Source organism: Rhinichthys klamathensis, unplaced genomic scaffold, assembly GCF_029890125.1.
Source record: "Rhinichthys klamathensis goyatoka isolate OS25496 unplaced genomic scaffold, OSU_Roscu_1.1 h1tg000298l_1, whole genome shotgun sequence".
Classification (NCBI taxonomy): Eukaryota; Metazoa; Chordata; class Actinopteri; order Cypriniformes; family Leuciscidae; genus Rhinichthys; species Rhinichthys klamathensis.
In genome coordinates, this window is record NW_026606817.1 from 257,426 (window position 1) to 270,715 (window position 13,290).

Genomic DNA, 13,290 nt, shown 5'->3' on the forward strand with positions numbered 1-13,290 from the left:
TCACCTCGCCATCGACTTGCCCAGCAGCGGAACGAGCGACTCTGCCTTGCAGCTCAGCGGACGGCGACCTTCCTGCTTTTCAGCAACTCGGCGCCGCTCTCCTGATTCGCTGTTTCCCTTTGGCCATCCAGCGAACGCATATCCTTTCAAAAAGCCTTCAGGTGCTCGCTGCTGCAATTTTCAAGTGACGTTACTTCAAATGTCACGCGATAACTGTGCGGCATGCAGGGCCTCCCTGCATCCCTCAGATGGCCACGAAGAGTGCGCTCCCTTCCTGGGCCTCTGACACGCAGAGGCGGCACTCAAGCAAGGCGGCTGCTCTCACTGCGAGAGCATGTCACTTGCCTCTCTGCGCTCGCAGCTAGCTCTCCTTACGTTGGGAGAGCCACACCGCCCCTTGCACCCTCCCATTTCCAGCCCTCCTCGAGCCGTGGAGGAAGAAACGGTGGGGTTAGAGGATACCTGAGCAAATAGAGTTGAGCGAGCCCACGCCAGCCCGTCCCCGCATGCCTCACTCTCTCCAGAGAGAGATTCCTCACCCGTCCAGTTCACAAAGACGGACCAGCGCCCCTCCCTCGAAGCGGCTGGCCTCGTCTCCTTTGGCGGGTCAGAAGAGGAACACGACATTGGCTGCGTGAGAGAGCGAGGATTGGCCGGGCTTAAACCTGTACACCATGGCCAAACACCTGCTTTTATGAGCTCATGCCAATCTGCGCTCGCTGAGAGCAGCGCATGTGAACCAGGGTGCAGATATGCTATCACGAGACAATGTTCCCCCAGAGGAATGGCCTCTCCACCCTCAGACGGTTCAACTGATCTGGAGTGTCTTCAGCAGGGCAGAGGTAGACCTCTTCGCCTCAAAAGTCAACTCTCACTGCCCAACATTCTTCTCGAAGGACAGGGATGCGCTGGTTTTGATGCTCCCTCAGGTCATCGAACGAATCAGGGAGCACAAGTGTGCGGTCCTACTGATAGCCCCTCTCTGGAGGACCCAGGTATGGCTCCCCGAGTTAGCACAGCTGTTAGAGACAGCCCCGTGGCCTATATCGCTGAGGAGGGACCTCGTCGCGCAGGCGAACAGAACAATCTGGCACTCTCGTCCCGAATTGTGGGCCCTCCATGTTTGGCCCCTCAACGGGTACCCGAGAACCTCCCGGGAAAAAGTTTTAAGCACCATCACAGAGGCTAGAGCTCTGTCAACAAGACGCCTATACGCCCTTAAATGGTCAGTGTTCGCCAGCTAGTGTACAGCTCGGCATCTTGACGCGTTCTTGATGCGTGGCGGCCATAGCAGCCTTACATGCTCCTGTGGCCTGCCAGTCCTTAGGAGGAACGACCTGATCGTGCGCTTCCTTAAAGGGGCCAGAAGGCTTAACCCCCCTCGACCCCCCTCTATACCTGCCTGGGACCTATCCATGGTCGTCAGGGCACTTAAGGGATCCCCCTTCGAGCCGCTTCAGTTGGCTGACTTAAAGCCTCTCTCGCTTAAGACCGCACTTCTGCTAGCATTAGCATCAGTCAAGCGAGTGGGTGACTTGCAAGCGCTCTCTATAAACGCTTCCTGTCTCGAACTCGGGCCTAACGACTCCAAGGTTGTCCTCAGACCAAGACATGGTTATGTACCCAAGGTGCTCTCGACTCCGTTCAGAGCCCAGGTCATTTCGCTATCGGCGTTACCCTAACTGGAAGACGATGGAGACTTGAGTCTACTCTGCCCTGTTAGGGCTCTCAGAATTTATCTAGAGCGCTCTGCCTCGTTCAGACAGTCAGAACAGCTCTTGCTTCGGCGGCCATACCAAAGGGCTTCCTGTCACGAAACATAGATTATCAAGATGGATAGTGGACGCTATCTCTCTAGCTTAGGCCTCTATGGGCCTGCCATGTCCCATAGGCGTCAGAGCTCATTCCACTAGGGGCATGGCTTCTTCATCGGCTTGGTCCAGTGGTGTACCAATCAAATACATTTGTGCGGCGGCCGGCTGGTCTTCGCTCTCCACATTTGTGAGATTTTATAACTTGGAGGTGCCAGCACTGCAGGCACGAGTGCTTTCTATTTAAGACGTTTTGGCTCCCGAGGGGCTCAAACCTCTGGTATCCCATTCGTGGGGCCCGACTCTGTCTGGTCCCCGTTGGACCTGGACTTTAGTTCTACTATGAGCCTCGGGCAACGCAGCCCCAGGCAGTGGTTCAGAGCGAAGTCTTCAGCTAATAGCACAGTTGTTTTAAAAATGGGTTCCCAATGCGTATAGCTACACAATACGAAGTGAACGTTCTCCAAAGGAAACGTAACCTTGGCACGTCCTCGCTGCTTCGCTATAGGTTTGTGCAGTTAGACAGCCTGCCCTGTGCTCGCTGCGCTGCGTTTTAAAATAAAGGCTTCAAAATTCCCGAGAAAAGGAGTTTCCCCACGTATACTGTAGCTACGCAATACTCATTCCCTACTCTCAGGGAACCGAGGTTACGTTAGTAAACAATATTTGTTGCGTTTGTATGTTTCAATATTTGCTTTCTGTGATGGGATAATTTCTTTCTACAAGGAAGTGAAACTCCTCATGCATACACTATAAACACACACTATGAAACAGAGATGAAGATTCTTGATCACTGGTCATTTATTTTGGACCAAAAAAAACCAAAGCAAGCATTTTTTTACTTTTAGTTTTATTTGAGACAATCCAGGTCATGGAAGGGTAGATTTTCCAGTGATCATCATTTGTTCTGCTCTAAAGAGTGAAAACAAAAATCAGAAAAGATGTTGCAAGGCTTTTCTACTGTAACAAACGCCTGCATCTTTAGTACGCACTCTCGTACTTGATGCTTTTCATGGCAGAAAAACAGGTGCAGCGATCTCCGAATATGATGTTTATGTTTCTGAAGAATAAATATATTGGTGCATAGTTAAAGCTGCAGTCTGTAGTTTTTTCCTCTTTGTCGCCATCTCTGTTCGAAATCTGCAATTGAAGTTATTAGCAGAATGATCAGCTTTACGTGGGTTGTGCCTCGGCACGGCACAGCGCGGATGAACACAATGTTTTGAGGAGAGTGTGCAGCTGTCAGTCGCCGCCGGTGTGGAAACTGTCAGTCAGCTTTATTTATATAGCGCTTTTTAACAATATAAATTGATTCAAAGCACCTTTACAGAGATAACAGGAACATTTTCCAGGAGAAAATAGCGCCACAGTCCAGCTTAAGTAAGTTCAGTGATGATTCGTTTTTGTTGTAAAAAAGATATTAATTTAGTTCATTTATATATATATACAGCCGCTCTGGAGAAAACCGTGATGTCATCGTCCAGCTCAGTTCAGATCTCATATAATGGTGTCAATGCAGGCAGATCAATAATATTGTTGAATATTAAAGGGGCACTTGGCAACTCTAGTCATTTCTTCGCTGATTTTCACTTTTGTTGTCGCTTGTTTTCTCATCGAGCTCCCCCTACCCCTAAGAAACTCACTTGCTTTCTATCGCTGCTCATGTGCATTTGTTATTATCGGAGCCGGCCAACTTTATCGTGTGGAGCTGTCTACAGAGTGGGTAATACATCATACACAGTATCATAGAATTATGTCGAATTGCCATAAAGCAGTTCGTGTTTCTCACTCGTTCTCGCTTCTCACGAGACTTCTATTTCCAACTTACCGGGACGTTAGTCCACATGTTGCAAGGTTGGTTTTCCGCCTGGGAACGCTGGGGGGAGCGGGGAAAGCCACCATTCTCTCCGGAACAGGTTATTGAACCATTCAAATGATTTCTAAACGGTTTTATTAAGTTGAAATAGTTGCCAAGTGCCCCTTTAAATGTCCCCAACTAAGCAAGCAATTTTTTTTTTTTTTTATCAAATGAATGTAGCCTTGGGGAGCATAAGAGACTTCTTTTAAAAACGTTAAAAATCGTATCGATCCAAAACTTTTGTCTGGAAGTGTTTATCAAGTGTCATATTTTATTTCCGTATAAAATCCAATCCTTTACCTCAGGACAATCTAACCCAACCTTACATTTATGGAAAAGTCCATTTTTGGACCTAAGAAGATTATTACAGTCAGTTCTTGATAACTCGCCCCGGCCTGACAGTATGATACCACATCATGTGTTTGCATTTAATTTGCCTTGAGTAAACACATATGATGACAATATATATCGAAACCTGCTCCCAAATCATGTTACTATCATTTGAGATGTGTGAAATGATAGTAGCCATCAAATAGTTTCTGTGTGTTTAGGCAAAAGTAACCGCAGTCTTGCAGCAACTCTAGAACTCAGCGACTGTAGAAACTGCAGACTGGTTTTTTTTTTTGCTTCTTGAAGATATTTAAAAAATATATATTTATATAATTAGTGAGTTACAAGAATGTTCTGGTAACACTTTATAATAATATTCATTAGTTATCATTAGTTAATGTATTAACTAACAATGAAAAATACATTTGTTACAGTATTTATTAATCTTTATTTGTTCCAAAATGTAGGCCTATTTGATCCAAATAATTAGTAGTTCCTTTAGAAAGATGTAGTAACACTTGATTCATTACTAATGGGTTACCATTAATTTATATTATGTATTATTAATATTAATTATGAACCTGTATATAGTAGATCTCAGTGAGGTATGAAAAATAGCAGTTATTAATTATCTAATAGTGAACTTCCACATTTATCTGAGCGCTATTACTTACTAACTCATTAATCAGAGTTTCTTGTTAGTTAATAGCAGTTACTAGAGTGTTAATAGTGCGTTACTCATTTGTTCCTGTGTTATTCATTAATGAAGGAACAGTGTTATAAAGTGTTACAGATCTGGAACATATTTTATAAACATTAAGCAACTTTTTGGGTTGTGCTTGTTTTGTTTGAACATTATTTGAATTTCAGGAAAAAGGCATTGGAAAATTACATATTTACACAGGATTAAAATCAGCAAGGGAAACTACACACATGTGATTCCTTTCCTTATCCTCAAACTATATAAAGGACAACATTACTCCTCTCTGCAAACTCTCTTCTTCTCTTCAGAGATTCACTCATCATTCATCATGAAGCATCTCGTTTTTCTTCTGTTACCTCTCTTCACTTTGAGTGAAGTTGTAGATGATTTTAGTAAATGCAATCAGTTCTTCTTTAACTTCAAACCTCCTATATTCACACCAGCGAATGGCAATAAAGTCCAGCACATCTGCCAGTGTCTCTGGAACGACAAAAAAGAGCCAATCTTTCTTTACGCAACCTTGTACAGCACGACCTGGAAGATCCCCGTCTACTCTGCCTACGTGTTTGGCAGCCCCAATATCGGGAGATGTGACGCTTGGTACATTGAACCACAGGTAAAAAATGTTTTACTTCATACAATGAGGGTAAAATTAAAGGTGAAGTTTGCAATTTTTGTAACATTAAAATACATATTCTAGCTCAATGTGCAGAGACAGCTATAAACAAGCAATTGAAGAGCACTGTGACAAAGCTGCTGTTGTTTAAATGTCCTCGGGTGTGTTTCCCGTACAACAGCGGCGTAACTCGCTGTTAAAATACTACAGTCTGATGCATCGGTGAAGATATCAACTAGTTAGCATGACCAGTGTTGGGGAAAGTTACTGTGAAAAGTATGCATAACAATATTGTGCTACTCCCTTAAAAAGTAACTAATTGCGCTACTCAGTTACTTTTTACGAAAAGTAATCCGTTATGTTACTTTTGTGTTAGTCACCTGGGCTTGGCTTGTTGTTGTTTTTTTTATAACAAAATAGTTTTATTTTTGTGCACATGTAAAGGCCCTTTCACACCAAAATATAAATAATAAGGCTGAAGGAAATGCAAATTCACGCGTGTGCAGTAGAGTGCAATAAATGCATAAAAGTATTGGTTTATTAAACATATTTAATTATTGGAGGTTTGCGTAGTATTCTGATTTTGCATTTGCATCCGGGTGGAGTGGGCCTTCACACCAAGGGGGCACGGTCGACCTTGCTGCTGGTATGCCAAGCAATGGCGTCCACTATCCAGTGAGACAGCCTCTGCTTGGAGAGAGCCTTTCCCTTCAGCTTCACACCATAACAGACAAAGAGCTGGTCAGAGGTCCTGAAACACTGCGTTCTGTCTACATAAGCACGGAGAGCGCGTACTGGACAGAGCAGTGCCAAGGCTGGGTCTGCCTCCTCCAGGGGCAGCGCTTGCAGGTTCACCACCTGGTCCGGGAAGGGAGTGGTGGGAATCTTGGGCACATATCCAAGCCGGGAACTCAGGATCACGTGAGAATATGCCGGCCCGAATTCCAGACACGCTTCGTCAACAGAAAATGTGTGCAGGTCCCCTACCCTCTTAATGGAGGCTGTGATGCAGTAGACCTTTTGCAGGCCCAACTGGGTCACCTCGAGTCTACTGCGGACGTGTTACAGTCCAAAAAAAAAAAAATGATGGCTCCAAAAGTCCAATAATCCAGCATTGAATATATATATATATATATATATATATATATATATATATATATATATAGATAGATAGATAGATAGATAGATAGATAGATAGATATAAAAGTGTACACTCCCGTAAAACAAAGTAACAAAACAACAAAAATAAAACAACAAAATAAATCAAAGTGAATAAACTAGACGAATATGTACACAAACTCACGTATCCACAATATACAAAATTATTATACCTCACGACTATGCAGTAGTACGTTGCTCGACTTGGTAAAACAAGTCCTGTTCTGGAGTCTGGCTGCTGCTTTTAAAGGCCAGACTCCACCCCTTTTTCCGGGCACCACCATTAATAGGTACGCGTCACAAGGTGATATCTTCCACATTCAGATTGGCATATATCTCCACCTTATAACAAAACCAACTTTATTCAAACTAATTTCAATAAACATAATAACATAATAAACAAGACAACCATAACTCAAATTACGGTTTGTCTTTTATTCTAAAACTTGGGTACCCCACATTTAGACATCACATGGTTTCACCGGGTTCCGGTCCACTGCGCCGGCGCGGCATAGTCTGATGACATCATAACCGCTCGCCCTACCTGAGCTCGAGTTTGTTGGCGCAGCTCCCAGCTACCCGGTTACGCTGAAATGTAACACACAATTTAATACATAAAACAAAAAAATAATGAGAATGCATGATATGTCCAAAAGAAATAACAGAAGGGAAGTATGGAATGTGGATGAATGACCAAGTGCTATCGGAATCGCGTGTGCACCCGCTTCCCCAATAGCGGCATCAACGGGTGAGGAAAGTGTGTGGGGTTGTTGCGTGTATGTGTGTGATTATGTGTGCCAGTGCTGCCGCTTGTAGCGGTGAAGGTCACTTCTTCACATTGGATGGGATGTGCAATGCAACCAGGAGCGCTGTCTTAACAGACAGGAACTTAAGCTTCACTGATTGCAGAGGCTCAAGGGGAGTACTCTGCAGGGCTGTTAAAACCACTGAGAGGTCTCGAGAGGGAACGAGAGGAGGACGAGGAGGATTCAGTCTCCTTGCTCCTCTCAGGAACCTGACGATCAGGTTGTGCTTTCCCACGGACTTACCCTGGACTGCGTCGTGATGTGCGGTGATAGCGGCAACATACACCTTCAGGGTGGAGGGAGACAGCCTTCGCTCCAACCCTTCTTGCAGGAAGGAAAGCACAACACTGATCGAGCACTTTCTGGGGTCTTCTCGGTGAGAAGAGCACCAGTTTTACGAAGAGGTTCCATTTCAACACGTAGGCATGTCTCGTGGACGATGCTCTAGTGGAAGTGATGGTAGCCACCACCACTGGTGGTAGGGTACTCGAACCTGCCTCGTCCCATCCAGGAGCCACACGTGGAGGTTTGGGATGAGGAAAGATCGGGATGAGGGTACCATAGGGTGCCCCGTCTCTGAGAAGGGGTCCTTCCTCAAAGGAATTGGCCAGGGAGGTGCTGTTGCGAGGAGTACAAGTTCGGAGAACCAGGTCCGGCTGGGCCAGTGAGGCGCAACCAATATGACCTGCTCCTCGTCCTCCTTGACCTTGCACAGGGTCTGTGCAAGAAGGCTCACTGGGGGAAACACATACTTGCGGAGGCCCCGCGGTCAGCTGTGCGCCAGTGCATCCGTGCCGAGCGTGCCCTCGGTCAGGGAGTAAAACAGGTTGCAATGGGTCGAGTCGTGGGAGGCAAACAGGTCTACCTGTGCATCCCCGAACTGATCCCAAATCAGCTGAGCCGACTGGGGATGGAGTCTCCAGGGATGGAGAGCTCGTGGGCTTCTGACTCCATAGGAGGAGGTGGCGGGCGAGTTGCGACATACGGCGGGAGAGTAGACCACCTTGTCGGTTGATGTACGCTACTGTCTGTCAGTATTGTCTGAACGGACTAGTACGTGCTGGTTCTAAAGCAACGCATGGAAGCGGTGCAGAGCGAGACGTACTGCCAGCAACTCTAGGCAATTGACATGCCATAGGCGCTGGGGTCGTGTCCAGGAGCCCGTGGCAGCATGTCCATTGCACATGGCATGTGGAGGAGGCACCTGTTGAGACAACAACATGCCTGGAAACTCGTTCTAAGGGCACTCCGACTCGTAGAAAGCTGAGGTTCGTCCACGGGGTGAAGGTCTGACGGCAGGTCGGAGTAACTGGTGCTCGGAGCGTGCCTTGTTGTCATGCCCACCTCGAGACTCGATCGCGAAGCCAAAGCTGAAGCGGTCTCATATGAAGCAATCCGAGTGGCGTTGCTGCGGCTGCCGTATACCCCAGGAGCCTCTGAAATAACTCCAGTGGAACCGCACTCTTGCCCTCGAACTGTCTAAGCCAAGTCAGCAGTGACTGCGCGCGCTCACTCGTAAGCTGCGCGCACATCGAGTCGATTTCCATACCGAGAAAAGAGATCCTCTGCACGGGGCAAAGTTTACTCTTCTCCCAGTTGACCCGAAGGCCCAGACGAGCTCGGTGCCGGAGCACTAGGTTACTGTGCTCGCATTTTTAAATTAACTTTTTTATATATTTAAAATTAAAGATATAGATTGTACTGAATGTCCTGATTATTTTGCTCAAGATAATGATTTATTTATTATTATCTATTTATTATGCTAAGGATTTATTTATTATTAACTATTTATGATGCTATTATTAATATCTATTTATTAAGTCCACATGTCACACAAACAAGAAACTCTGCTTCTTACCACAGGTCGAGAGCTGTCAAGACAGAAAATTGGGTTACACTTTATTTTAAGGTGTCATTGTTACAATGTACTTACACATTTAAGTACTGAGTAATATTAATTAACTACATGTACTTACTATAGGGTTAGGGTAGGATTAGGGTTTGGTTGAGGGTTAGTTGCATGTAATTATGCATAATTTACTGTTATTACTAGGGTTAGGGTTAGGGTTAGGGTGGGTTAGGGTGCATGTAAGAACACTGTAAAATAAAGTGTTAACAAATAAAATGTTACCGAAAATTTCACATTTGACTTTATTTGAAATAACAACAAACTGAGGTTTTTTTTTTTCTCATTTCCTTTAGCTGGATGGAAAGACAAAGCCTAATTGTATGCAGCCTAAAGGTTATGTTAGGACAATTGGCACTAATCAGGCTCTGAAATCCGACTATGAGGACTCTGGCTTCGACAAAGGTCACCTTTATCCCGTTCTCCACACCAACAATCATCTGTCTATGCTGGCCACCTCCACACTGACCAACGCCGCTCCACAGGACCCGGATTTCAATCAGGGATCCTGGCTGCAACACGAGAGAGCCGTAATTAAAGACCTGCAGTCCTGTGATAAGGCTTATGTAGTGACTGGTGTAGTTCCTGACCTAGACCATGAAAAAATCTATGATAAAATCACTGTGTCCAAGTATTACTGGAGAGCCACCTACTGTCAAAAGGGGAATCAGTTAGATGTGCTGAAGGGCTACTATGGGCCGGACAACAACGGCAAAGTGCAGCAAATAACAATAGAAGAACTTGAGGAATGGCTCAAAAAACTCAAAGAACCCATTACAATTAAAATTTTCCCAACAAGAAAAAGACAGAGAGAATAAAGGATTAGATCATAGCTGGGTCAACATTTTGGTGTCCACATCAAATTAAATTTACAAAAGTTATTTTATACACACACACACACACACACACACACAAGACATATTAAATGCAAGTAAAGCGTCTACTTTAATGTTTCAAATAACTTTTGTGAAAATAAAATGTCAAAAAATGATAAAAATAATTTTCCAAAGTGTAAAATTGTCATTCAGCGTAATGTTCTGGACTTTGATTTTACCCTTACATCTTTAAATAAACATAAAATACCAAGTTAAAAATATATATTTGTTTTTCTTGGCATATTCAAATAAGTGTTGGCTGTGTTATATTAAAAGGACTATGTTTTTTTGTTTTTGTTTTAAAGGATTGAAATAACCAGGGGAATTTTGCCCCGAAAATGCAGTTTGCATTTCATTCAGTGTAACAGGATCAAGAAGCCATTTTGAAATCAAATAAACATGGATAGTCATTAAACAGCCTGTGACATCATCAAAGGGCGTCCTGAAGAGCGTGTGGTGCTGCAGAAAAATCAGTGTATTGCATTCTATCATGATAGCGCGACTTCTATGAGTCTATCCGTGCTGCACACCCCTAATTAATGCTCCTAACCTTGAAAGATTGCAACAATGTAACTGTTAACTGTAACAATATCCTGGGTAACCAGGATCACCAGTAGAATCTGCATTTGAAAGCCTGGTCAGTCACTACTACTGCTAGTTATTTATGTGGCTAGTTATTTTTGCCTACTTGCACTCTGCTTTATGAAAAAGCTTCGTATGTCCCATTTCTTCTTCTTGGGTGACATAGCTGATCTACAAAGTACAAAAAGGGGCAAAAAAACCGGAATATTAAAATGTTTTACTCTGGCCTTTGTATATGGCAGGCAGAGAGACAGCCCTGGTAACTTACCGTCGGCGTCGTCACGCGCGCACACACACACCACCCGCTCGCTGCCAGTGAGTGCAAGCACAAAGTAGTCCCGGCCCGCGTGTGTAGCCTGCCTGTCAGATACCCCGCCGCGAATCAAATTACGGCGTATCTTGTACTGGCCGTTGGAATCGATCCAAATAGCAGCGCAAAGATCAAAATAGCAGTTCAAAGGAGCTTGCTAAATATTGGTGGGGACAAATTTGTCATCTCAAAATATTGATTGGGACTAGTACCTAGCGTCCCCCCCTAAACCTACGCCCTTGGAGCAAGTTCTTTAACATTATCTCTAAAAAATTCACCGGGAAAACCATCCGGACGCGGAGCTTTCCCCGTGGGCAATGCTCTGATCACCTCCATCACTTCCTCCAAAGTTATATCTGAATCCAGAAGTTGCTTCTGGTCATTTGAAAGCCTAGGGAGATCTAGCGGTTCCAGGAATCTACTAATATCCTCATCAGTTGATGACGAGGCTGATTTGTAAAGATCTATGTAGAATTCTTTAAATGTTCTATTTATATCTGCAGCGGCAGTACATATATCTCCCCTGGAAGACCTAACAGATGGAATAATGGAGGAGAACTCCTTGTGCTTAATATAATTAGCTAGAAGTTTCCCTGCCTTATCTCCTGACTCAAAATACGTCTGTCTTGTCCTGAATAACAAAAATTCAATCTTTTGAGACAAAATTATGTTGTATTTATATTTTAATTGGGTTAGTTCTCTAAGACCACTAGATGTCACCTGGCGTTTCATCTTTGTTTCAATCCTCTTAATGCTATTGTCCAACTCTAATAGTTTTTCTGCTTTAAGTTTTTTAGAGTGTGCGGCAAATTGAATGATACATCCCCTAATAACTGCCTTAAGAGCATCCCATGCCACTCCCACTGAGGATACTGATGACCAATTAGTTTCTATGTAAACATTAATTTCTGTTTTTAGCATTTGTTGGAATACTGGGTTTTGTAAGAGAGATGTATTAAGACGCCATCTAGGCGATTTTTTCCTCTCTATAGAAGGTTTCAACTCTAAACATACCCAGGCATGATCCGAGATGATGATATTCCCAATTTTACATGTAATGACAGAAGGGATAAGTGATTTTGATAAAAGGAAAAAGTCAATTCTAGAGAAAATGTTATGTGCATTCGAAAAAAAGGTATAGTCCCTCCCATTTGGATTCAGGTGTCTCCAAATGTCTATGAGGCCGAGAGATTGACACATCCTATGTACTATCAATTTTGCTTTAGGTGTGTTATATACTTTTGAGCAGCTATGATCTAGGAGTGGATCCATTAACAAATTAAAATCCCCGCCCAGCACAATCTCATATTTCACAGCAGATCGTAACTTCACTTCCAAATCTATAAAAAAATTCTGATCGTCAAGATTGGGCGCATAGATATTGGCCATTACTAAATGTTGCCCCTGTATTTCAGCCCAGACCATAATAACTCTTCCAAATGTATCTTTCATTTGTTTAACACATTTAAATTGCAATTGCTTTTTTATTAATATTATAACTCCCCTACTGTTACTTGACCCTTCGCTGCAAAACACATATCCGCCAAATGCCCTGCCTAGTTTTTCAGCTTCCTGCATACCAAGGTGAGTCTCTTGGAGAAATACTATATCCGATGTATTGCGCCTAAGAGATGATACCACCTTCCTCCTTTTAATAGGGTGCCCCAACCCATTCACATTCCACGTGGAGAAAGATAATTTACCTAGGTCAAGGAGTGACATATTTAAAATGTACAATCAGGTGTGTCCCGTAACACAAAGTCGCTGTCGGCTGACCGTAGGAATCTTGCCAAAACCGGCCGGGGTCTATCTGTCGAGTTGAGGCGCTGACCGGGAGATCTGTGTGCACGTTCAATTTCAAGCTGTCGGTCCGTCGAATCAATCAATTGCGGGATAAGTCCACCCAGAAAGCTCACCATGTCCTGGCCTTCTTTCCCTTCCGGGATCCCGACGATACGAATATTATTGCGTCTGTTCCGGTTCTCCATGTCTTCCATTTTGTCCCATATCTGCTCCAGCTCGGCTTTGGTGGCAGGTGGATTCGCCTGTGATTCTTTCTCGGCCCCCTCTAAAAACTCCACCCGTTTTTCAACTTCATCCAGTCTTGTAATCAAAGAGGATAGTTTAGCCTCCACCGACGTGGTAGTTTTACGTATCTCCGCAATTCCTTCCATGTCACCTGAGATTTTTGTCAGAATTGTATAAATATTCGCAATGCCCTGGCTTCCCTCAGTAACGTTATAAACGTTGTCGTGATCCGCAACCAAGCCATCTTGGTCCTCCTGAGTGGCGTCGGGCGTGTGCGAACGCAGGTGCCTTTTAATATCCCCACAGG

The 13,290-nt window shown here is 44.1% G+C and overlaps 1 protein-coding gene across 1 annotated transcript; it reads left to right on the top strand.

The window, feature by feature from the left end:
* The first annotated feature begins 5,013 nt into the window (after positions 1-5,013).
* On the top strand, positions 5,014-10,536 carry wu:fd46g04 (endonuclease domain-containing 1 protein). The gene is made up of 2 exons (XM_056270196.1): positions 5,014-5,318; positions 9,485-10,536. The coding sequence occupies exons 1-2, from the start codon at positions 5,031-5,033 to the stop codon at positions 10,004-10,006; spliced, it is 810 nt and encodes a 269-aa protein (XP_056126171.1). The 5' UTR covers positions 5,014-5,030; the 3' UTR covers positions 10,007-10,536.
* The last annotated feature ends 2,754 nt before the right edge of the window (positions 10,537-13,290 follow it).

Excerpts from the sequence above, each read along its gene's own strand:
- wu:fd46g04 (XM_056270196.1), top strand. The coding sequence starts at position 5,031 with ATGAAGCATCTCGTTTTTCTTCTGTTACCTCTCTTCACTTTGAGTGAA. Across the intron at positions 5,319-9,484 it reads CTTGGTACATTGAACCACAG|CTGGATGGAAAGACAAAGCC; the intron begins GTAAAAAATGTT and ends CATTTCCTTTAG.